The sequence below is a fragment of the Ambystoma mexicanum genome, chromosome 6q, assembly GCF_040938575.1.
Source record: "Ambystoma mexicanum isolate Mex_15411 chromosome 6q, UKY_AmexF1_1, whole genome shotgun sequence".
Taxonomy (NCBI): Eukaryota; Metazoa; Chordata; class Amphibia; order Caudata; family Ambystomatidae; genus Ambystoma; species Ambystoma mexicanum.
The window spans coordinates 1,673,548,410-1,673,570,800 of NC_090937.1; the positions used below are offsets into that span (position 1 = coordinate 1,673,548,410).

At 47.5% G+C, this 22,391-nt stretch overlaps 1 protein-coding gene across 5 annotated transcripts in view; it reads left to right on the plus strand.

Annotated features, from left to right (window-relative positions):
- LOC138517032 (glioma pathogenesis-related protein 1-like) overlaps window positions 1-22,391 on the plus strand; it is a 792,259-nt gene that overhangs the window by 338,757 nt on the left and 431,111 nt on the right. For 3 of the 5 annotated variants that reach the window (XM_069632546.1, XM_069632547.1, XM_069632544.1), the window contains one exon: window positions 6,829-6,938. In XM_069632546.1, coding sequence (XP_069488647.1) covers window positions 6,829-6,938 — 110 coding nt within the window. The remainder of the gene's footprint in view (window positions 1-6,828; window positions 6,939-22,391) is intronic. The other 2 variants (XM_069632545.1, XM_069632543.1) reach the window with 1 other exon arrangement.

The following is a 22,391-nucleotide window of genomic DNA, read 5'->3' on the forward strand; positions in this document are numbered from 1 at the left end:
AGTCTCGCCAGTTGGCATCAGTCCTGTTTTTCCGAAAGCTTTGTGTATTTGAAATGGTGCTTCAGTTTTTCGTCAAGATGTCTTCATCTTCTAATCCTTCAACCCCAAAAACTGGTTTAAAAAATGCCAGGATTGCGGGAAGAAAATGTCCATCACTGATTCCCATCGCGTCTGCCTGTGGTGCCTGGGTCCCGACCATCAGACCGATGACTGCGGATCCTGTCAGGCCATGATAGGAAAAGCTATCAAGGAACAATGAGGTAAATTGGCAGAGGGGAGGGAAACTTTGAAGACTTCTTCAAAGAGGAATAAGACTCTGGGGAGTCTAGGGACTCGTCCCGGCGTAAGTCGAAAAAGTCTTGATCATCGATCAAGGAGTCGGTCGAGAAAATCTTCATCTTCTGTGAAGAATGCTAAGAAGAGACGTCTCCGATCTCCATCTTCTTCTTCGCCTTCTGACTCTACAAGGGTTATCACAGGTCCAACTCAACATGATCCCAGTAGAAAATGGGAGATTTTCAGAACCTCAATGATGCAAATCTTTGAGAATGCGGCCTTAGCCCCTTGAAGAACGCACGCAAAGACCATGCCCCAGCTCATCCTTCAGATGACAAAGGCAAGTCAGAGACTACTAAATGCTCTAAATCCAGCGAGAAATCACTGAGGGTACTGTCTAGAGAAACTTCTCCGATCGAAGACAGCGTCGATTGCAGTAGCGTCATCGATGCCATTGGCAAAACCAATGCCTATGCATTCATGGCCTCAACCCACAGGTAAGGCTTATGCCTATTTGCCAAGGAGAGACCTTTTCAAGTCTATGACTTCTATTTATGAGGAGGAGCAATCATCTGAGGAGGATTCTTTCCCATTTGGGTTGAAAAGGAACAAAGAATGCTCCTGAGGAGCTGGTTGACCCAGAATCAAAGATGTCTGATCTTTATGACTGCCTTCAATCAGCTAGTGGTATAGACACTTCGCTTGAATTGGAGTTTGACAAACCTTACCCAGCTGACCATGCTGATTCAGCATACAGGAATATTATGAATTGGGTTGTGGAGCTAATATGCTTGAGCAGGAATTCTACCTACGAACAAGATGACATGACAGATCAAAAGAAGGCCATGTCTAACTGGGAATCTCCAGAATCTGGACCTGCGGTAATCAAAGATTCTGCCAGAAAATATAGACCTTCATCCTCTGATCCAGACTATTTAACTAAGCACCCTATGCCTGAAAGCTTAGTGGTCCAAGTAGCTACATCCACCAGGCAGTCTGCTTATCCCTGTAGTCCCCCAGATAGAGAATTAATGCCTGGGCTCGCAAGATTTTTTCTTCGAGCAGTATGGCTTTAAAGTCAACCAATGTTACTTGTACTCTTTCAAGGTATACAGCCTCTGGGATTGTGTTAGCATGGCGGCTCAGCACATTCTGGAAGGCGAGGAAAGAGACGGCTTCCTGGCTATTGTGAAGGATGGAAAGGAAGCAATGGGGGAATGTCTCCAGTCAGGACTGGACACTGCTGACAGCATCAGCAGGTCCATGGCTTCTAGGTTTGCGTGGCGGGGAAATCCGGGCTTTGCACCGGATGTGCAGGCCAGGCTACTCAATATGCCATTTCATGGCTTGAGGTTGCTCGGCAGCAAGGCGGATGAGAGTCTAGAGAAGCTGCAGACCTCCAAGGCGGCGGCTAAGTCACTTAGCGCGTCTATATGACAACCTCAGCAACACTCCTACTCAGGCTCACCTTCCTGGAGAGGTCGTCCTTTTCCTTTCTATTGCTGATTTGGAAGGGGAAGAGGACAGGCTAGTCAAAGAGGACAAAAAAGATTCCCTCGTGGTGGACAAGGAAAGGGTACTAGATCAGCCACAGCAGCGGCAACTGTCCCCTCAGCCGCTGCTGCAGCCGCCTCTAAGCCACTCTAAGGTCTGGACCCACAAGACCCCGGTGGGAGGCAGAATCTCTCACTATCTGCACGAATGGCGGGGCATTACTTCAGATGCTTGGGCACTGGAAACAGTAGCCCAGGGTTACTGACTTCCTTTTCAGAAAAGGCCTCAGGATCATCCCCACCGGGATACAACTCTGTCAAAATTCTGGATCCGCTCCTTGAGCAGGAAATTTTAACCCTGCTAGTGAAAGGTGCAATAGAACATTTACCTGCAGTAGGTATTCCCCTTACTTTCTCAATCCTGAGAAGACGGAGGATTGAGACCCATCTTGGACTTAAGAAATTTGAATAAATTCCTCAAGAAGAACAAGTTCAAGATGCTAACCCTTTCTCAGATCCTTCAAGCTCTCCAACTCCAAGACTGGTTGGTATCATTGGACCTTCAGGATGCTTCCTTTCTGTTAGAGGACTCTGTCCCTTTGAGACAGGGACAGAGAACATGTGTGGAATGACGTGGGAGCGGGGAGGAGGAAGGATAGGCAGTGCGTGTAAGATTGTTGAATAAAGAAGACGTGTGACTGCTGCTCCGGTGTCGTGTCCTTATTGTGCGTGGGCCATCTGGACCAACAACTTGCGATGAGGCGGTTTTTCGTGACTCATAGTCCTTCCTCCACGCCGGCGGTGATCCCACCAGGCGGTCCGCTGATCTAATGGTCCCACAAGAGAGTGCCCCCAGAGTGCACTCCTCACAGTCGGAGACCCTGCCGTGTTCCAGATCCTGGTATTGCTTCCCAGTGAGGGAGCAGACTGAACACTCCTCGCTTGGTGCCTGTCAAGGGTGACAGCTACCCCAAGCTGCGCAGCAATCCATCAGCAGCCGGTCCAGCGTCGCGCCATGTTCAGGAGCACGGCAGCAAGCGTGGATTCAGCAAGTGGGTGCCTCCCCCTCCCCACGGAAACAAAGCAGAGCCTCCTCTGCTGCAAGCATTGCCACAATCGGCCGGACCGCTCCCACAGACGGGCCGGATCCCCTTTGTGGGCCCCACCAACGGAAGCAAAACAAAAGGGGAATAGAAAAAAAAACAAAGAGGAAAACCACGTGGCACGCTCCCACAGCAGTGCTTTCATCCAGACCCAGGGCAGCTACAGGCCTAATTGCACATCCCATACAGGGGCATAAGTGCACCATGTGCAGTGTACGGCGTGTGGAGAAGAAAAAAAAAAGCCCAACCAGCCCAAGACAGCAGACAAGGACTGCATACTGGCCCCAGCCAGGCCTATGGACACCTGAAACAAACCGCATCTAGCATAGGGCATAGACAGAGACCACCCACTCGAGGATTATCCTCGCCTGCCAGCCGCTGCTCGAGCGGGGCCTGACTTAATGACACACAAGTTCCTCAACCGTCACACGTACCATCATGAGTGCACCGGCCGTACCGGCTGCACCTGTTCTACAACCTCCTACCATGCCAGACCCCCCTGCAAGAACCACGGTCACTGCATGGCGGTTGCCACCACCATTCTCCATGACACCGCTGGCGGATAAAGGCCTAAGGTGGGTAGACTGGCTCGATGATTTTAACAACTGCATCAAGGCGGCTGGTGAGGAGAATTTGGCAAATTGGTGAAGTCAAGACGCTCATCAAGACGATCCCCCCGTAGGACCAACCGGACTTTGCATCACTGATCATCGTCCTCAACAAGAAACTTGTGATTGAGCCTAATTGTGACTAGAAATGTTATATGTTAGTTATATGTTCAATCAGTATACCCAACGGGGAGAAGAAACAGTTGACAAGAACACGTGTGGGATGACGTGGGAGCGGGGAGGAGGAAGGAAAGGCAGTACGTGTAAGATTGTTGAATAAAGAAGACGTGTGACTGCAGCTCCGGAGTCACGTCCTAATTGTGCGTGGGCTTTCCGGCACAACACTTTCATGTGCCAATCTATCTCAAGCACAGAAAGTACCTGAGGTTTGCGGTTGGCAGTTCTCATTTTCAATTTCGAGTTCTGCCATTCAGGCTGACCTCCGCCCCGGGGGTTTTAACCAAACTGATAGCGGTAGTGGCGGCAAGTCTCAGGGGAGGGGGGATTCACGTCTACCCCTACCTGGACGATTGGTTAATCAGGGCTTGTTCACCCGAACAGTCCCAGGAACATCTGAGAATTAACTGCCACTTCCTACACAGACTGGGATTCTCCCTCAATTACAAGAAGTCTCATATGACACCATTCCAAAGACTCCAATTCATCGGAGCAGCCCTGGATACTTCCTCAGAGAAGCCTTTGATTTTCTGAGGTTACTCGGACTCATCATGCATTTTTCTGGTGCCAGAGGCCAGATTGAGAATGAGATCCCTTAAATGGGCCCTCAAGACTCAGTGGTCCCAGTTTTCAGGAATATGTCAGACTGCAAGTTCCGACCACAGGGGCTCTTCTATGGTGGGCTTGCAGGGACAATATTCTCAAGAGAGAATCTTTTTGGCAACCATGGCCGGAGATAACAGTAGTGACGGAGGCCTCACTCACTGGGTGGGGGAGCCCACACCAGCGATCTGACAATCAGAGGTCATTGGTCTCCATCAGAGTCCAAACTACACATCAACCTTTTGGAGCTGAGGGCAATCAGACTAGCGCTGAAGGTCTTTCTGCCCTCTGTACGGCGAAAGAATATCCTGATAATGACGGACAACACAATGGCAATGTACTACCTCAACAAGAGAGGAGGCGTAGGGACACTACCACTGTGCAGAGAGGCAATGCATCTCTGGGTCTGGGAAATACAATAAGAAATCTCTCTATTGGCAGTTCACCTAGACGGAAAGAAGAACACAGTGGCTGATGCTCTGAGCAGGCAGAGCACAGTCTCCCACAAGTGGGAACTAGCTCAGGAAGTCCTTCAAGAGATCTTCACCCTTTGGGGAACCCCTAAGTGAATCTGTTTGTGACCAAGGTCAATTGAAAGTGCATTCAGTACTGCGCAAGGGAATTTCCTCCAAGAGACGCTCTAGGGGACGCGTTCGTATTGAACTTGGAATTTCCACTCCTGGACTTGTTTCCTCCAGTCGCTGTGATTCCTCACATAATCAGGAGGTTGGGAAAGTTCAGGAAATCCATGATCCTAATTGCCCGAGATTGGGCCAGGAGGATGTGGTATTCGGACCTTCTGGACATGTCCATCTGCCCTCCAATACGTCTTCCACAACGAGAGAATCTTCTCTTGCAAGAGGAAGGTCAGGTTCTCCATTTAGAGGTCAAGACACTCGGCCTTCACGCATGGTTTCTGAGAGTCTGAGATCTAAGGATTGGGACCTCCCGGACGACGTAATGGAGATTTTGCTTTCGGCCAGGAGGCCAGCAACAAAATCCTTGTACAGATGTCGTTGGAATAAGTTCAGTAACTGGTGCAAGGATAAGAATGTGGATCCATTCCTATGTGGCACACTTATGGTGCTTTCTTTCCTTTTACATTTAGCCAATCTGGAGCTTCAGACTGGTACAATAAAAGAATATCTAGCAGCGCTTTCTATTTTTAAGCACTCCTCTGAAGGAGTGTCTTATTTCAAGATACCATTGATTTTCCAATTTTTGAAGGGTCTCACTACTGTGTACCCCTCAGTCCCATTCCATGTCCCTGTTTGAGATCTAAATTTAGTATTGAAATTCCTTACATGCATTCCGTGCAAGCCTTTGCATTCTTGTCCTCTAAGACTCATCACATTAAAAACAGTCCTACTAGTGGCTATCATATCAGCCCGCAGGGTGAGTGAGTTACAGGTTCTCTCTTATAAGCATCCTCACACCATTTTCCATAAAGATAAAGTAATACTCAAAGTCAAACCTTCATTCCTACCCAAGGTAGTCTGTGACTTTCATTTGTCTCAGAAAATTACTTTGCCATCTTTCAAACCTCCCCCTCATGCAGGTAAGGAGGAAGAAAGGCTTCACAGGCTGGACCCAAAAAGGCCTCTCAGCTTTTATATTTCTAGACTTGCAAAGTTTCGACAAAGTGACCAACTTTTTATTGGATATACCAGCCACAAATTGGGCCTGACAGTAACAAAACAAACCTTATCCAGATATATAATTTTGGCAATCGGAGAATTGAAAGAACCTCCGGATGGGCTAAGAGGTCACTCCACTAGGGGCATGGCAACTTCGACAGCTCTTCAAAGGGGGGTCCCGGTGCAGGATATCTGTGAAGCGGCCACCTGGTCATCTATGCATACATTTGTGAAACATTATTGTTTAGATTCAACCTCATCCCAAGGAGATCTTTTTGCTAAGGCCGTTCTTCATACGGTCCATAATTAGGGTTAATTGGTACTCCCTCCTCCAAATTTTCACTGCTTTGGGAGTCTATCAAAGATGAGGAATACATAGGAGCACACAATCCATTCGAAGAACAAGTTACTTACCAACTGGTAATGTTCTTTTGACTGGATGTTCCTCCCACGTATTTCTCATCGACCTCCCACCCTACCCTGCCGTACAATTTACGTAAATTACACTCTGGGTTCCTCGAGAGCTTATGGTCTAAGGGTACGCCTGGTCAACGTCTCAGTTGAGGATATTGAAGAAACAGAACTGAAGCCAACGGGCACGGCTCAAGCTATTTGTACTGCGGATGACGTTGATGCTCTTAAGTTAGCCCTCGAGGGACATCGGTGCCATGACATTGAGCACAGCACCCTCTGGTGTGGAATTTATTTTTCCGAAGCAGCAAAGCTTATGATACAAATATCAAAGATCAAAGATGAGGAATATGTGGGAGGAACATCCAGTCGAAAGAACGCTACCAGGTGGTAAGTAACTTATTCTTCTGTTAGGACTTTATACTAATGTATGATTGTGAACCAAATATTTAGCACCAACCATTTTCAGGTGTACCACTATGTCTTCTTTATGTGATTTAAACTTTTTTTTTTTTTGCAGGTTGTTTGGGGCAATACTTACAAACTTGGATGCGCTGCTCATGTATGTGACTCAGTTAAGGGCTTTGATGGTGAATATTATATGATAGTTTTATGCAACTATGGACCAGCGTAAGTTTCATATTTTCATGAATATGCTATATTTTCCTCTACTAATCTCTCATTCTCCTTTTAGTAGCTGACATTGGGCCTCATCAGGAGCTGGGCGGTATCCCAGCGGTTAATCCGCTGGGATACTGCCCAGTGCAATTACCGTTACTGTCACTTGCTCCGGTGTTATTACTGCCAGGTTACAAGTGGCTGTGGAAGTTCTATTTGCTTTTTAGTCCTTAGGACTCAGTGGGGTATTTTTCAGCGCAATAACTGAAGCAGAATTTGCACTGCAGTAATTGCACCAAAAAGTTCTGAGAAGTCAACGGATTCCCCTTCAGCTCAGCGCTGGAGGTGAATCCTCTCACTTTTCCCCAAAACCCGTGATTGGGTGGTGCGGTAATGCAGTGGTAACGCTATTACTTCTTCATGTTTACCACACTGCCCAACTTGTGAGGAGGTCCATTGTCCCCACAGACATGAGTCTTGCCTTATTGTCCCCCAACCACCTTTCTCAGTTGCCCATCATTCTGAATGGTTTCCTTCACAACCAGCAGGGCTCAGGCTAAGTACCTTGCCACATAAGATGCCATAATGTTTGACACAGATTAAGTCAGCTGTAAATGAGTGCAAAGATGCTTAATTTACATGACTACTCACTGATGCAGCTGTTAAATATGGGATTTAACAGCTCGGGAGGATAGCTCAGCAGAAACGTGCTTGCTTTGGAAGCAAGACAACACGAAGCAACACAGGTTCGATCCCCGGTACCACGCTTAGAAACCTCTGGGTATTAAGCGTGTTATAAATAACCTATCATATCATATCAACATACAACTCAATGCAAACGATTGGGGTCTTTCCCTGGGTTGTGATGGTTGGGCTCGTCAATCTTTCTGGTTGGCATGACTCGTGCCATGATGCTGGGCTCGGAGCCGGACTGCAGAGGATCCCCAGGTGATCCCCACCATGCACAGGCCAGAAGAAGTCCACAAGGACCTAGGTGTGGCTTAGACTGTACCTTTCTGTCATCTTTGACAGGGTAGCTGGATGGGACTCACAAAAGGCTGATATAGTATAGCATGTGCAGTTACAGCAATGGATTTATTGTACAACACGTTGATAGTGCCTGTGTTCAGGATTCCAAAAACGTTTCTCACAATAGTTGCTGGTATGAAGGTTTTCTATTACTTCTGGTTTCAGGAGTTCCTGAACACTAGTCAGTTGAGTAGGTGGATGTGGGCCTTCTGTGGCCGGTGTCCTTTGGGGTAGGTCACCTTTGCAGGCCTCCTTCAGCAAGGCCAGGCAATAGACCAGGGTTTTCAGCAGTACCTCACTGAATTGGGGTTTGGGAATTAGGTCTGGGGTACTCTGTCATATGATCACCTGCCTTCTCTGAGGTACTAGTCCACCGGACACTTCCTCGCCAACCCTCTATAGCATAAGCTCTCTGAGACTGCTGGCGACTGCACCATCACTTACTGCCTTCTGCCATTGAGCAATTTGGCTTTCTGACGTCACTTCCTTTAGATATTTGGGCTCCTACTCTTGTTGAGTCCTGTACCAATATATCTCCTCTAGCTGTACCCTCTCTTAATCTCTCTCTGATGGTTTGCCTCCTCCACACCCCAACATCTCACCTCCTATTGACACTTGTCACCTTATCCACCGTCCTCCATCCATTAACAGCTCTTCCACTTTTGCAAACAGCTTTCTCTGCTCTAACCTTTTCCAACAACTCTCCTCTAACTTTCCTCCACCTTTAACAATGCTCCAAACGTCTCCAGACTCTCTCCCTCCAACCTCCAGCCTTCATTACTCCTCTCACCACTCTCGACCAAACACCTTCCTTCAAATGACACTCAAAATTCCCACACTGCCAGGCCAAGTTGGCTGTATTCCATAGCAGGGTCCATCTTTCCTTGGGCACTAGTTACTGGTTTTGGGGACATCAGTGCTTGTCTGTGATTTGGACCTATGTTAAGAGTAATGTGGTTTGGAAAGTGACTGACCTGAGGACTTCTGTCATGCTCATTTTCAGAAAGACTGTAGGCCAGTCTTGCGTCACACTCCCATCCATTAGAAGCCCTGGAGTTATTACCTGCATGAATCTGGGTCTCTCTTCTCTGCTAGTGTGTGGTTCTGAAGTCTGAAAACATCTTGTATTGCAAGGGAGGCTGTTCGCTACATCCAATCCTTATTCATTGCTGGTCCTTGTAAGTGTGTAATCCTTGCATCGCAGATGAAATGTTGTTTATTTCCTTGTCTTCATAAGCTGTGGAATCTCTAGTCCTAAGGGTCATACATTCTACACAGTAAATACATAAAACAATACACAGAAACTAGTTTTGTGGTGGCAATTAAAAGGCTGTTTTTTTAATAAACATACTTATAAAAACATAACTTACTATTATGGGTATCCCCCAACAAACAACTGTGCAGTGTTTTCTTAGTTCTGTACTTTTGGGCACTTGGGCAAAGAACTGGGAGTTGCCATTCTTTGCTCACATGGTGCCCCCAGCGTGGGCTCCCAGGTCCGTGTTTTTGGGACCTGTGACTTGGCTGGTGAGCACTCCTCTTCTTGATGGCAGTTTCCTTCCAGGGCCAGGCTGCCACACCTGAGTGGGTTCACGGCTACTTGGGTGTTAGGCAGAAACCTGTGCAGTTCCTTTAGGGAACACTGCAAAAGATTTAGGACTACAGGTGTTGGCAGTAAACCCACTTGGTAGCAGTCTGTACCACCCAAATTTACCTGGTAGCTGTGGCTGACCAGTCAGACTTCTCTCAAGAAGAGTTAGGCATTATGCAAAGTATACACAATAGGCACCCAGACACACCAATACAAGCAAACACTGACCAGAGCTTTGGTATCAAAGTATATAATTATTTATTTAAAAACACACTGTTTGAAACACTCCAGGACTCTTATTGTAAAAGATTCTAAACACAGTTACTATTATAATATATACACCCCTTTTTCCTTATCAGATAAGTCACAGTAAAACACCACTTATTTTCATACAGAGGTGAGCGCTTAACTAGATGGCACTCCAATAAGGTTGTGAGAAAGGGAGGTAAAAAGACAGAATATGGAAAGGTACACCACTCTAAGATTCAGGAACACTGTTAGCAAGGCAGAAAAGCAAAAGTCACTGGTGAGCCAAAGTCCAAAGTGTGGGCCCACTCTTGGAGAGAGCAGAGCACAAATGCGCCCAAGATCACACAATTATACTAGGCTTTGAAAGTCTTGCAAAGGGTTCAAAAAGAGTTTAGAGAGGCTTTAGGAAAGTTTAGCCAGGGTGTCCCAGGCTATCCCAGGTTCGAAAGCCAGGGGCTAAATCTACCCCATACAGTCGGTAGCAAGGGAAAGCGGGGCGGTACACGGTACCTTAAGTGGGAAGGATCCTCCAGCGGTGGCAGTTGTTCCTGGCAGTGGGTGCAAGTCGCGCTGTTGTCTAGGGGAAGAGAAGATCTCGACTTGGAGGAAAGATGAAGGTCGTTGCACTACCAGGGAAGAAACCAGCCGCAGAGTTTTCCGGTTAAAGGTGGTACCTTTGTTTCGTGGTCGTGGTAAAACGTGGTATTCCGGTTGCTGGGGTGCTTGGCACAGGCAAGGCGGCCACGAGGTACGTCAGGAAGGCGAAAAGACAGTGAAACTGGTTATCCCCACCAGTCAAATGAAGAAGACTCTCCGGCTGGAGATCTCCTCTGTCGTTGGGAAAAGTGGTGAGACGGTCCCGCAGGGCTCCACCGGTGGTGTCGTCATAGCAGGTCGGCTCAGCTTCTCCCTCGTCGGATTCTTAGGTCCTGTGGCGACTTCTGAAGTTCCAGTCCCCAAAGCCCTGCTTTATGCAGAATACCCCCATTCAATCAGCCTAGCTGTCACTCAAACGTGCTAAGTGGTGAGCTGGCAAGCTCACCACTTGGGCCAATCAGGACGGAGTGCGACTTGAGTTGCCTATGCAACTCAGTCCAGGGTGCCTACATCCCCCTCCACCCCTCCTAAGTACCCCAGACAGAGTGGCACCACTTTGGAGGGCTTCTGTGGAGAAGCCCGCCAAAAAGTGGAACAAAGGGCTCGACTTGGGTTGGAGTCACAGAAGAGAACACAAACGCCATTTTAGAATCAAGTTTTGGCAAAAAATACCAACCGGAGAATTAATATTAATTAAATAAACCGGCGGTATGTTCGAGGCTACCGTAAATAATTAAATAAAGGTAGTAGTCTAAAACAATGGGAAATCCCATAGGAAAATATTTGCGTTTGAATATAAAAAGTAGTATCCACTGCCACCAGCCAAAACTCGATCAGGGGGGACGGAGACGTGCCCCCTCGACTAACAGACCCCAGGGCAATTGAATTGCCCCAGCCAGTACGCCCACAATATGATGGTTTGTACTGGTTCTGTTCAGAATTTAAGGCTAGTAAAGTCAATGGTGACTTTACATGCCCTGGGAGACAGTAGTCAGTCCCAGGGTATGGAGTCTATACTGGGGGGTCACTATGACACCCCTTGTCACTGCACTGAGGGTGCTGTGTAACACATATCACAAAACATATGAAGCCCTATGGAGTAAAAGACCCCATAGCCCATTAAACACATCTAGATTCAAAGAAACACACTCAAATCATGCCCAAGAGTGAGGGTAAAAGAGTCTCACTCTTGGCAGGAGAAAAAAAATAAACCCCAAAAATCCAGCAAAGCTGCTGGGGGACTCACTAGGTTAGGAAATTCAGCCTAAACAGAGAATTCTCCCTAACACTCGCCCCCCTAGAATAGGGGACAGGAGGATTTAATCCACTCCTGGATGAACCTCATACCTCTAGTCGATGACATACATCCTAGAGAGTCCATCAGCATTTTGATGGTGACACCCTGACCTGTGCTCAATGGTGAAATCAAACCCTTGCAGGCAGATTGACCATCTCAATAGTTTTGGATTTTCTCCCTTCATTTGCATTAACCATCTCAAGGGTTGGTGGTTAGTCTGAATGACAAAAGTAGAACCATACAAGTATGGCCTAAACTTCTTCAGTGCCCACACAATAGCAAAGCATTCTCTTTCGATTGTTGCCCACCTTGTCTCAGGATCCTTCAGCTTACGGCTGATGAAGCAAATGGGGTGCTCCCTACCCTTCTCATCCAGTTGGCTTAGAACTGCACCTATACCTATATTGGAAGCATCAGTTTGCACAACGAAAGTTTGGTGGTAGTCAGGAGCTCTCAATACTGGAGCTTGGCAAAGAGCTTTCTTCAGTTTTTCAAAGGCCTGATTGCACTCCTCATTCCATTTGACCTTTTTTGGGAATTTTGGGGAGGAGATTACATTCAGTGGAGAAGCTATGGTCCCATAGTTCTCAATGAAATTCCGGTAATACCCAGTGAGGCCTAGGAAGGCTCTCACCTGGGTTTGAGTAGTAGGTGTTGTCCCATTTTGCACAGCTTCAATTTTGCTGAGCTAAGGCCTTATTTCTCCACCTCCTACCTCATGTCCAAGGTAGACCACTTTACTTTGACCAATCTGGCATTTACTTGCCTTGATTGTCAAATTGGCCTGTTCAAGAGCCTGCAAAACATGCCCTATGTGGTTCACATGGTCCTCCCAGGAGTGGCTGAAGACTGCAATGTCATCCAAGTATGCCATGCAGAAGTCCTCCATCCCAGCTAGAACTTGGTTCACCATCCTTTGGAATGTAGCAGGTGCATTTTTTAATCCAAAAGGCATTACCTTAAACTGGTACAAGCCAACTGGGGTTGAAAATGCAGTTTTCTCCTTGGCATGGTCTGTCAAGGATATTTGCCAATAGCCTGACATAAGGTCAAATGTGCTGAGGTACTTGGCTGCACCAATGTTATCCACCAACTCATCTGTCCTTGGCAAAGGGTGGGCATCAGTCTTAGTGACTGCATTAAGAGCTCTATAGTCCACACAGAATCTCAAGTCTTTGGATCTTGCCTTTGGTACTAACACAACTGGGCTAGACCATGGACTAGTAGAGGGCTCTATTACCCCGAGATCAAGCATCTTCTTGGCCTCCCCTTTGATATGGGTTCTTACATTTTCTGACATTCTGTATCCTCTGCTTTTGACTGGCAGACAGTCACCAGTGAGAATATCATGCTGTCCCCAAAGGGTCAAGCCTGGTGACAGTGAGAACAGGGAGGCAAACTGATTTAACATAGATTTGCACTCCTCTTGTTGCTCAGGTGTCAGATCTGAGGAGAGATTGACTGCTTCAATTTTTTCATCTAAAGGTACACCTCTGAGGAGATCAGGGAGAGATTCACTCTCTTCTTCCTCTGCTGCTGAAGCTAGAAGCAAGGCTCCTACTTCAGGTCTGGAGACATACGCTTTCAGTCGATTGATGTGGAAGACCCTAGGAGCTTCCCTGGGTCGGCCCAGATCCACCAGATAGTTGACCTCCCCAAGTTTTCCCACAACTTTGAAGGGTCCCATCCATTTGTCTTGCAAGGCCCTCTGCCTTGTTGGGAGTTTAACGAGAACTAGCTGGTCTTGAGTGAACTCAACCATGTTAGCCTTTTGATCATGCCAATGCTTGACCAAAGCTTGTTCAGCTTTCAGGTTATCACTAGCTTCTGCCATCATGTGTGACATCCTCCTCCGGAGACCTATCACATAGTCAGTCACTCTGACTGGCTTGAGGGGAGGAGCACCTTCCAATCCCTGCTTAATCAGGGCCAACGGACCTCTGACTGGATGGCCATAGAGAAGTTCAAAGGGAGAATAACCGACTCCCTCCTGAGGGACTTCTCTATAAGCAAAGAGAAGGCAATGGCAGTAGAAGGTCCCACTTTCTTTTCAGGGGTTCCTCTAAAGCACCTATCATGCTCTTCATAGTTCTGTTAAACCTTTCTACCAACCCATTTGTCTGGGGGTGGTATGCAGTTGAGAACTTGTAAGTAACTCCACAGGTTTTCCACATGGCTTTCATGTAGTGGGACATAAAGTTTGACCTCCTGTCGGATATTACTTCCTTAGGAAACCCAACCCTGGTAAAAATACCAAGGAGGGCCTTAGCCACAGCCGGAGCTGTAACAGTCCTCATAGGAATTGCCTCAGGGTATCTAGTAGCATGGTCTACTACAACAAGGATAAACCTGTTGCCTGAGGAGGTAGGGGGATCAAGGGGACCAACAATGTCAATCCCTACCCTCTCAAATGGGACTCCCACAACTGGGAGAGGCACTAATGGTGCCACATTCTTGGAGCCAACCTTACCAGAAGTTTGGCAGGTATGGCAGCTCTTGCAAAACTTATCTACTTCTGCCCCCATTTTTGGCCAATAGAAGTAGAGTGAGAGTCTTTCCTTGGTCTTCTTGAAACTCAAGTGACCAGCCAAAGGAATCTCGTGGGCTAAGTGCAAGAACTGTTGTCTGTTTTCTTGAGGTACTACAAGGCGCTTGTAGTCTTCAGGTTCAGGCTCAGTGGGTTCACTGTAGAAGAGGCCATCTTCCCAGTGTAACCTATACTTCCCAGGCTCTTGCCCATCAGCCTGAGCAGCTGCCTGGTGGCAGAGACCCTCCAGAGTTGGACATTCTCTTTGTATCTTACGGAAAGCTGCCCTGCTGGGCCCACCTTCTGCCAGTAAAGACTGCAGCTCAGGATGGTCCTCCGGGTCTAGATCTCCAATAAGTTCTTGGCCTCCCACTAGCCCTTCTTCAGAGTCTAGTTCAACCATACAGGGTTGCACCTCCATCTCAGCCTCAACTGGAGGTGGAGTTACAGGTGTAACTGTGGACATTCGAGGGGAAGTCCTTGTTGGAAGCACTGGAGTGCTTTCTGCTGGCTTTTTCCTAGGAGTCTTGGGTTGCCCCATTGCTCCTGATCTGGTAGTTACTGCAGTAAGTTGCTCCAGTGGGAGAGTAGTGATCTCTGTCATCACCTCTTGAGATAACCCTTGCAGGGTTTTCTCTCTTGCAGGTTTTGTGAGCTCTGTAACCTTTTACTAGGAGGTCTGGGGGTATCTGACACAACTCCAAGAGCTTTCAGGTCCTTGCCCAACAGAACCCTACCAGGTACTTCACATTGTATACTGACAGGTATCTTTACAGCCATATCATTACACTGGATGAGAACTGGTAACTGGGGACACATCTGCACAGGCCCTCCAGCTAACTTGGTGAGGCATTTGGGTGCCTTAGCAACATCCTCTGCCTTGAAAAATGATTCATCCACCACAGTTATGCTGGCCCCAGTGTCCCTAATGGCAGGAGTCTCCTGACCATTCACCTGGACACTGTCTTTATAATACTCTTTAGTATTATCTGGGATAGAATTATACACATCTAAATTCTGTTGTTCCCAAAACCCCAGAGAGACTAAAGAAACACTGGCTGAGACACCAATGGGTTCATCAGCCAGCAGTGGAAAGTTTCCACTTACCATTGGGACTTCCTCTTCTGGAGCAAAGGCTAAGGAGGCAAGCTGGATCCCTGAAGGTTTACCGTTGCATCTGGGATCTCCTTTTACATGGTCAGTAGAGCCACAAACAAAGCATTTACCAAATGCTTTTTGGAATGGTGGCTTGTTCTGGCCTCCCTCTGGTTTGGCACCAGAAGGTACACTATTCTGCTGTGGTGTCATGCTTTCAGACTCACCCAATCCAGACCGGGTGATATGCAGGCGGCGGAGAGAAACATGGACCCCTCCCGCGATCACCTCTGCTCGATCGTTAGTGGGACGCTACACTCTGAGGCATCCCTGGCGTCGATTTCCACGCCTGCAGTGGGGATTGCCTTGGAGATTGCAAGCGCGGAGGAGATCACCACTCCATACTGCGGTCCCCCGCTCGACGCGATTCGTCACGAAGAAGGGGTCATGTGACATGGCTTCCAGGAAACAGGCATCAAATGAACCACTGGATCATGTGACCAAGTGAAAGATCACGTGACCAGGAAAATGGATCACGTGACCAAGTGAAAGATCATGTGACCAGGAAACCGTCCCCGATTGGCCAACGAATCAGGAAGACTGCAATAAAAGGGGCTTGGCCTTTGCACACATTGCTTCTCAGCTGATCTCTCGGCGTTTAGCGGTTTCCTGTGTTTTGAACTTCATGCTTATCGAATTTCTTGGATTTTGGACTTTGTTTTTCTTCTGGATTACCCTCAAATTTTGGCGCTTGGATTTCTTCTGACCTGTATTACTGGATTATCTGAACTTTGAACTGTTTTCCTGGATTGTTTGTGGATTGACCTTTGGATTTGGCGCTTGATAAACCTTCAGTTACCTCTTGGAACTTTGTCAAGAACTGTGCACCTACAATCAAGCCCTCTCCTCTCCCTTTAGATCCCGTGGTCCCGTTATCCCCTCTGGACTACTCATCTGACCCTTGGGGAAAACTCACTTAGATTCAAGTCACTCATCATTTACCTCCAGGGTAGGTCTTTCTTATTATTTGTTTATGCTTGTTGTGAATACCGTGTAGCCATTAGCTAACCTGGTATTTTCTTTGCAGCCACCCGGGACCTGGAGTTTCCTGTTTTCCCCACCTGTGGCTCCAATAACCGGTCAGCGAGTACTTTGCCCCTCTCTGACTGGTGCTTGGGGACGGAGGTATACTAATCCACGTGGCCCTCAGGATTTGACAGACTGAGAAGACGTATACCACTGGATTATGGATACCTCCACCCGGGATCCGGTGGCTGCGCTTGTACAAGCAATCACTGTCTTAAGGGCCACCAGATGAGGAGTTTGGAGATGCACCCGAACAGGCTGCACCGGCTGTAGGGGCAGTGGCACCAGCCCCAGTCTATGTCCCCACCCCATTTCCTTTGGCGGCCCCCGAGAAATTCCAGGGTGTCCCACGTAAATTTCGCACTTTCCTAAATCAGTGTAAGCTACATTTTTTATGTCGACCACAGGCCTTCCCTGATTCGACTACTAAGGCAGCCTTCACTTTGTCTCATTTAAGCGGCATTGCTGCTACATGGGCGAATCCCCTGTTGGAGAATAATAGTCCCGTTTTGTATGATTTTGATAGACTAGTGGCAGAAATGACTAAGGTTTTTGACACACGACGTAAAGCGCAAACACGGGACCTTGAATTCCTAGATTTGACCCAAGGAAAAACCACATTAATAGAATACATAACAAGCTTCAACCAACTGTCTGTCGAAACTGCCTGGCCAGAAGAAAAAAAGGCAGTTGTGTTCTATAAAGGTCTCAGCGAACGTTTGAAGGACGCCCTCTCCGTCATACCTATCTTACCTACTCAATACCCTGAATTGGTTGACTTGGTCTTACAAGTTGATGCCCGGTTCAATGAAAGAAAGACTGAAACAAAGAGAACGAATCCGGTATTTTCCCTAAGCTCGAACTCTACAGAACAAACAAGCGAACCCATGAAAATAGGGGGAATACGCAGTCCCATATCACCCTTACAGAGAGAACGACGCAGCCAGGCTAATGCTTGTTTTTACTGCGGAGTGTCAGGTCATTTTGTCAAGGAATGTCCCCGAAGACCCAAACAAAAGACAACAGGTTCTCTGAAGGCTCGTCCTTAGATAAGGGGGCGCGGACGAGCCTACCAGTACAATCGTACATACCCCCTTCATTGTCGGATTCAACCCGGCCTTTGTTTCTTCCGGCACTTTTGTTTTCCTCTGACAACGTTAAACACCAGGTACACTTGGTCATCGATTCAGGGGCAATAGGTAACTACGTTGACAGTGCTTTGGCCGCGTCCCTAAATCTCCCTTTACAAAATAAAAAACATCCAGAACCTGTACAAGCGGTTGATGGTTCTCCGTTGATTTCGGGCCCTATCAGGCAACAGACGGCACCCATTACTCTCATATTGCAGGACACACACCAGTAAACCCTTAGTTTTGACTTGATAACTACCCCTCAATACGGTATTATCCTTGGTATCCCCTGTTTACGCACACATAATCCGCTCTTTAACTGGTCCTTAAGCTCCATTTCTTTCGAATGCTTGTATTGTCAGGAACATTGTTTGTTATCCCCAGAGCAGGCAACGACGCCAGCACAAGCGCTCGGGGCATTAGCTCATTTATCTTTACAAGAATCACAGATGGAGGTTGACCCTCCTAGGCATGTGGTAGGTTCGGTTTCGGCCCAGATACCCTCACAATATCATGACTTCTTGGAAGTGTTTGATAAAAAATCATCTGAACACTTACCCCCGCATCGTCCCTTTGATTGTCCGATAGATCTGGAACCAGGGGTCCCTGTGCCCCACGGACGCATATACTCCCTTTCAGCATCTGAAGACCTGATTCTTAAAGAGTACATACAACATTCTTTACGTTTAGGCCACATCAGGCCCTCACAGTCTCCTGCAGCTAGTCCTATTTTCTTTGTACCCAAGAGGGAAGGCGATCTTCGCCCCTGCATTGATTATCGCCGTTGGAACAACATCACGATCAAGAATAGATACCTCATACCCCTTATCACTCCACTACTAGATCGTCTCACACATGCCACTATTTTTACCAAGCTTGATCTGCGAGGAGCGTATAATCTCATACGCATCCGAAAAGGGGATGAATGGAAAACAGCTTTTTGTACCAAATACGGCCTCTTCGAATATACCGTCATGCCCTTTGGGCTATGTAACGCACCTGCAACCTTCCAGAGGTTTATGAATGAAATATTCCACGACATCATAGATAACTACGTGGTGGTATATCTGGATGATATTTTGGTATTTTCTCAATCGCACCAAGATCACGTCACTCATGTACGAGAAGTCCTGAATCGGCTGCGCACACACTCCCTTTACGCTAAACCAGAAAAATGCCTATTTCACGCCAAGGAAGTAGACTTCCTAGGTTTTCACATCACGTCTGGCGGTTTGGCTATGAATTCAACCAAGATCCGTGTAGTCGCAGATTGGCCCATTCCACAAAATGTCAAAGAAGTGCAGTCATTCCTTGGCTTCGCCAACTTCTACAGGCGATTCATTGCAGGGTTTTCAGCTTTGGCTTCCCCATTAACTCAACTCACTAGCCCCCGTACCCCGTTTGTTTGGTCTTCTTCTCAACAAGATGCTTTTTCAGCTCTCAAAACGGCTTTTACCACAGCCCCTATTTTACAGCATCCCAATCCAGATCTCCCCTTTATTCTTGAAGCTGATGCCTCTTCCTATGCTCTGGGAGCTGTCTTGTCTCAATCATGCCCCTCCACAGGTCTCCTACATCCGGTTGCCCTTTCATTCTCGAAAATTCACACAGGCTGAAATCCATTACACAGTCACAGAGAAAGAACTTCTCTCCATTAAAGATGCCTTCCAAGTCTGGCGTCACCATTTACTTGGGGCAAAACATCAGGTCACGGTTTATACTGACCATCGCAATCTTCAGGATTTGGCCACATTCAAGTGCACCAATAGCCGCCAAGTCCGCTGGCATTTATTCTTTGCAGCATATGACTTTGTCATTAAGCGCCGACCGGGCATAGCCCACGGCAAAGCGGACGCTCTCTCCCGCCTTCCTGGGGGCGTCTCTTTGCCTGTCTTTCCGGAGACACTTCTGGACACCAAACACATCATCTGTCTCTGTACGCTAACTAAAGACTTACTAACCTTAGTTCGACAATGGGTCAAGTTACATCCAGAACAACTACGGGAGTGGGAGATAGAATTGTATGAAGGCCTACCATATATACAGGGCAGATTATACTTACCAACACCAGATACTCGCTCTATCGCATTAGAATGGTCTCATGATGCTCCCATAAATGGTCATCCCGGCCAGAAGCGCACACTGGCCTTGCTCCAACGTTGGTGTTGGTGGCCTTCCATGAACAGAGATACAATGGCTTATGTGTCTTCCTGTTCGATTTGTGCCCAATGCAAAAACAGAAAAGGTCGTCCTCTAGGCCTATTCCAACCATTGCCTCTCCCAGTTAAACCCTGGCATACAATTACGATGGATTTCGTCACTGACTTACCTAAAGTTAGTGGGTTTGATACTATTTGGGTAGTGATTGATTCCTTCACGAAGATGGCCCGATTCATTCCCTGCACCGGTATACCTACAGCACCTGCCCTGGCTGACCTCTTCTTCCGCCATGTCTTTTGTTTTTTTGGGTTACCTGCTATTGTCATTTCTGATAGGGGCTCCCAGTTTACTTCCCGATTTTGGCAGTCCCTTACGAGACAACTAGGTATTGACACACGCTTCTCGTCCTCCTACCATCCCGAAACTGACGGGCAGACCGAACGTGTCAACCAAACCATGGAGCAATATCTCCGTTGTCTCTCCTTACAACATCAACAATCCTGGCACAAACTACTGCATTTAGCTGAATTTGCCTACAATAATGCACCCCACTCATCCACAGGCTATTCACCTTTTTATTCCTTGTATGGGCCGCATCCTCGCACACTTCCTATTCCAGATGTACCTCCCCTACTCTCTCCTTCTGTTTCCTCATGTGTACAGCATCTTAAAGACATCCATGGCCAGGTCATATCACATCTTCAGTAAGCACAGGCTTCTATGTGTCGTGCTGCTGATAAGAAACGGACTACAGCCCCCACTTATGCAGTTGGGGATCGGGTATGGCTTTCCACCAGACACCTACCTGTACCCGGATGTCGTAAACTGCATCCTCGCTTCGTGGGGCCATATCGTATTACCAAAGTCATCAATCCAGTAGCCTACAAGGTTTCCCTGCCAACCACTTGGCGAATACATCCTGTGTTCCACACTTTCCTTCTCAAACCATGTCCTCTCTCCACTCGTATCATTCTACCTCCTTCCCCTGTAATGAAAGGTACTTCTGAAGAGTACGAGGTCAATGATATTCTTGGATCCCGTCTCACGAAGGGCCGTCTTTATTATCTAGTGGACTGGTTGGGTTACGGCCCGGAAGAAAGATCGTGGGAACCTGCTGATCAAGTACATGCCCCACTTCTAGTTGCCCGGTTTCATAAGAACAATCCCCATAGCCCACGAGGACGTGTGCCTTTGAGGGGGGGTTCTGTCATGCTTTCAGACTCACCCAATCACGACCGGGTGATAAGCAGGCGGCGGAGAGAAACATGGACCCCTCCCGCGATCACCTCTGCTCGATCGTTAGTGGGACGCTACACTCTGAGGCATCCCTGGCGTCGATTTCCACGCCTGCAGTGGGGTTTGCCTTGGAGATTGCAAGCGCGGAGGAGATCACCACTCCATACTGCGGTCCCCCGCTCGACGCGATTCGTCACGAAGAAGGGTTCATGTGACATGGCTTCCAGGAAACAGGCATCAAATGAACCACTGGATCATGTGACCAAGTGAAAGATCAGGTGACCAGGAAAATGGATCATGTGACCAAGTGAAAGATCACGTGACCAGGAAAATGGATCACGCGACCAAGTGAAAGATCATGTGACCAGGAAACCGTCCCCGATTGGCCAACGAATCAGGAAGACTGCAATAAAAGGGGCTTGGCCTTTCCACACATTGCTTCTCAGCTGATCTCTCGGCGTTTAGCGGTTTCCTGTGTTTTGAACTTCATGCTTATCGAATTTCTTGGATTTTGGACTTCGTTTTTCTTCTGGATTACCCTCAAATTTTGGCGCTTGGATTTCTTCTGACCTGTATTACTGGATTATCTGAACTTTGAACTGTTTTCCTGGATTGTTTGTGGATTGACCTTTGGATTTGGCGCTTGATAAACCTTCAGTTACCTCTTGGAACTTTGGATTATCTGAACTTTGAACTGTTTTCCTGGATTGTTTGTGGATTGACCTTTGGATTTGGCGCTTGATAAACCTTCAGTTACCTCTTGGAACTTTGTCAAGAACTGTGCACCTACAATCAAGCCCTCTCCTCTCCCTTTAGATCCTGTGGTCCCGTTATCCCCTCTGGACTACTCATCTGACCCTTGGAGAAAACTCACTTAGATTCAAGTCACTCATCATTTACCTCCAGGGTAGGTCTTTCTTATTATTTGTTTATGCTTGTTGTGAATACCGTGTAGCCATTAGCTAACCTGGTATTTTCTTTGCAGCCACCCGGGACCTGGAGTTTCCTGTTTTCCCCACCTGTGGCTCCAATAACCGGTCAGCGAGTACTTTGCCCCTCTCTGACTGGTGCTTGGGGACGGAGGTATACTAATCCACGTGGCCCTCAGGATTTGACATGTGGATTGCCTTGTGGCTTACCCTTATGGTTTTGTTTGGGGCCCTCTTTGGAATTTGCAGTATTAGAATTCTCTTTGGAGTCCTTTTTAGGCTGTTTCCCCTCATCCTTCTTCTGAGTTACCCCAGAATCCTTGTGAGTGGCCCTGTTGGCAACCCACAAGTCAGCAGCCTTAGCTAGCTTTCTGGAATCTAATTCCTTTGAATCAGCCAAGTGCTGTCTGAGCTCAGGAGAGCAGGCATCATAAATTGACTCCAACATAAAAAGATGTTTCATACCTTCATAAGTGTTCACCTTGTAACCCTTAATCCATACCTCTAAGTTTTTCAACCCTTCACTCACCCAGGTAGCC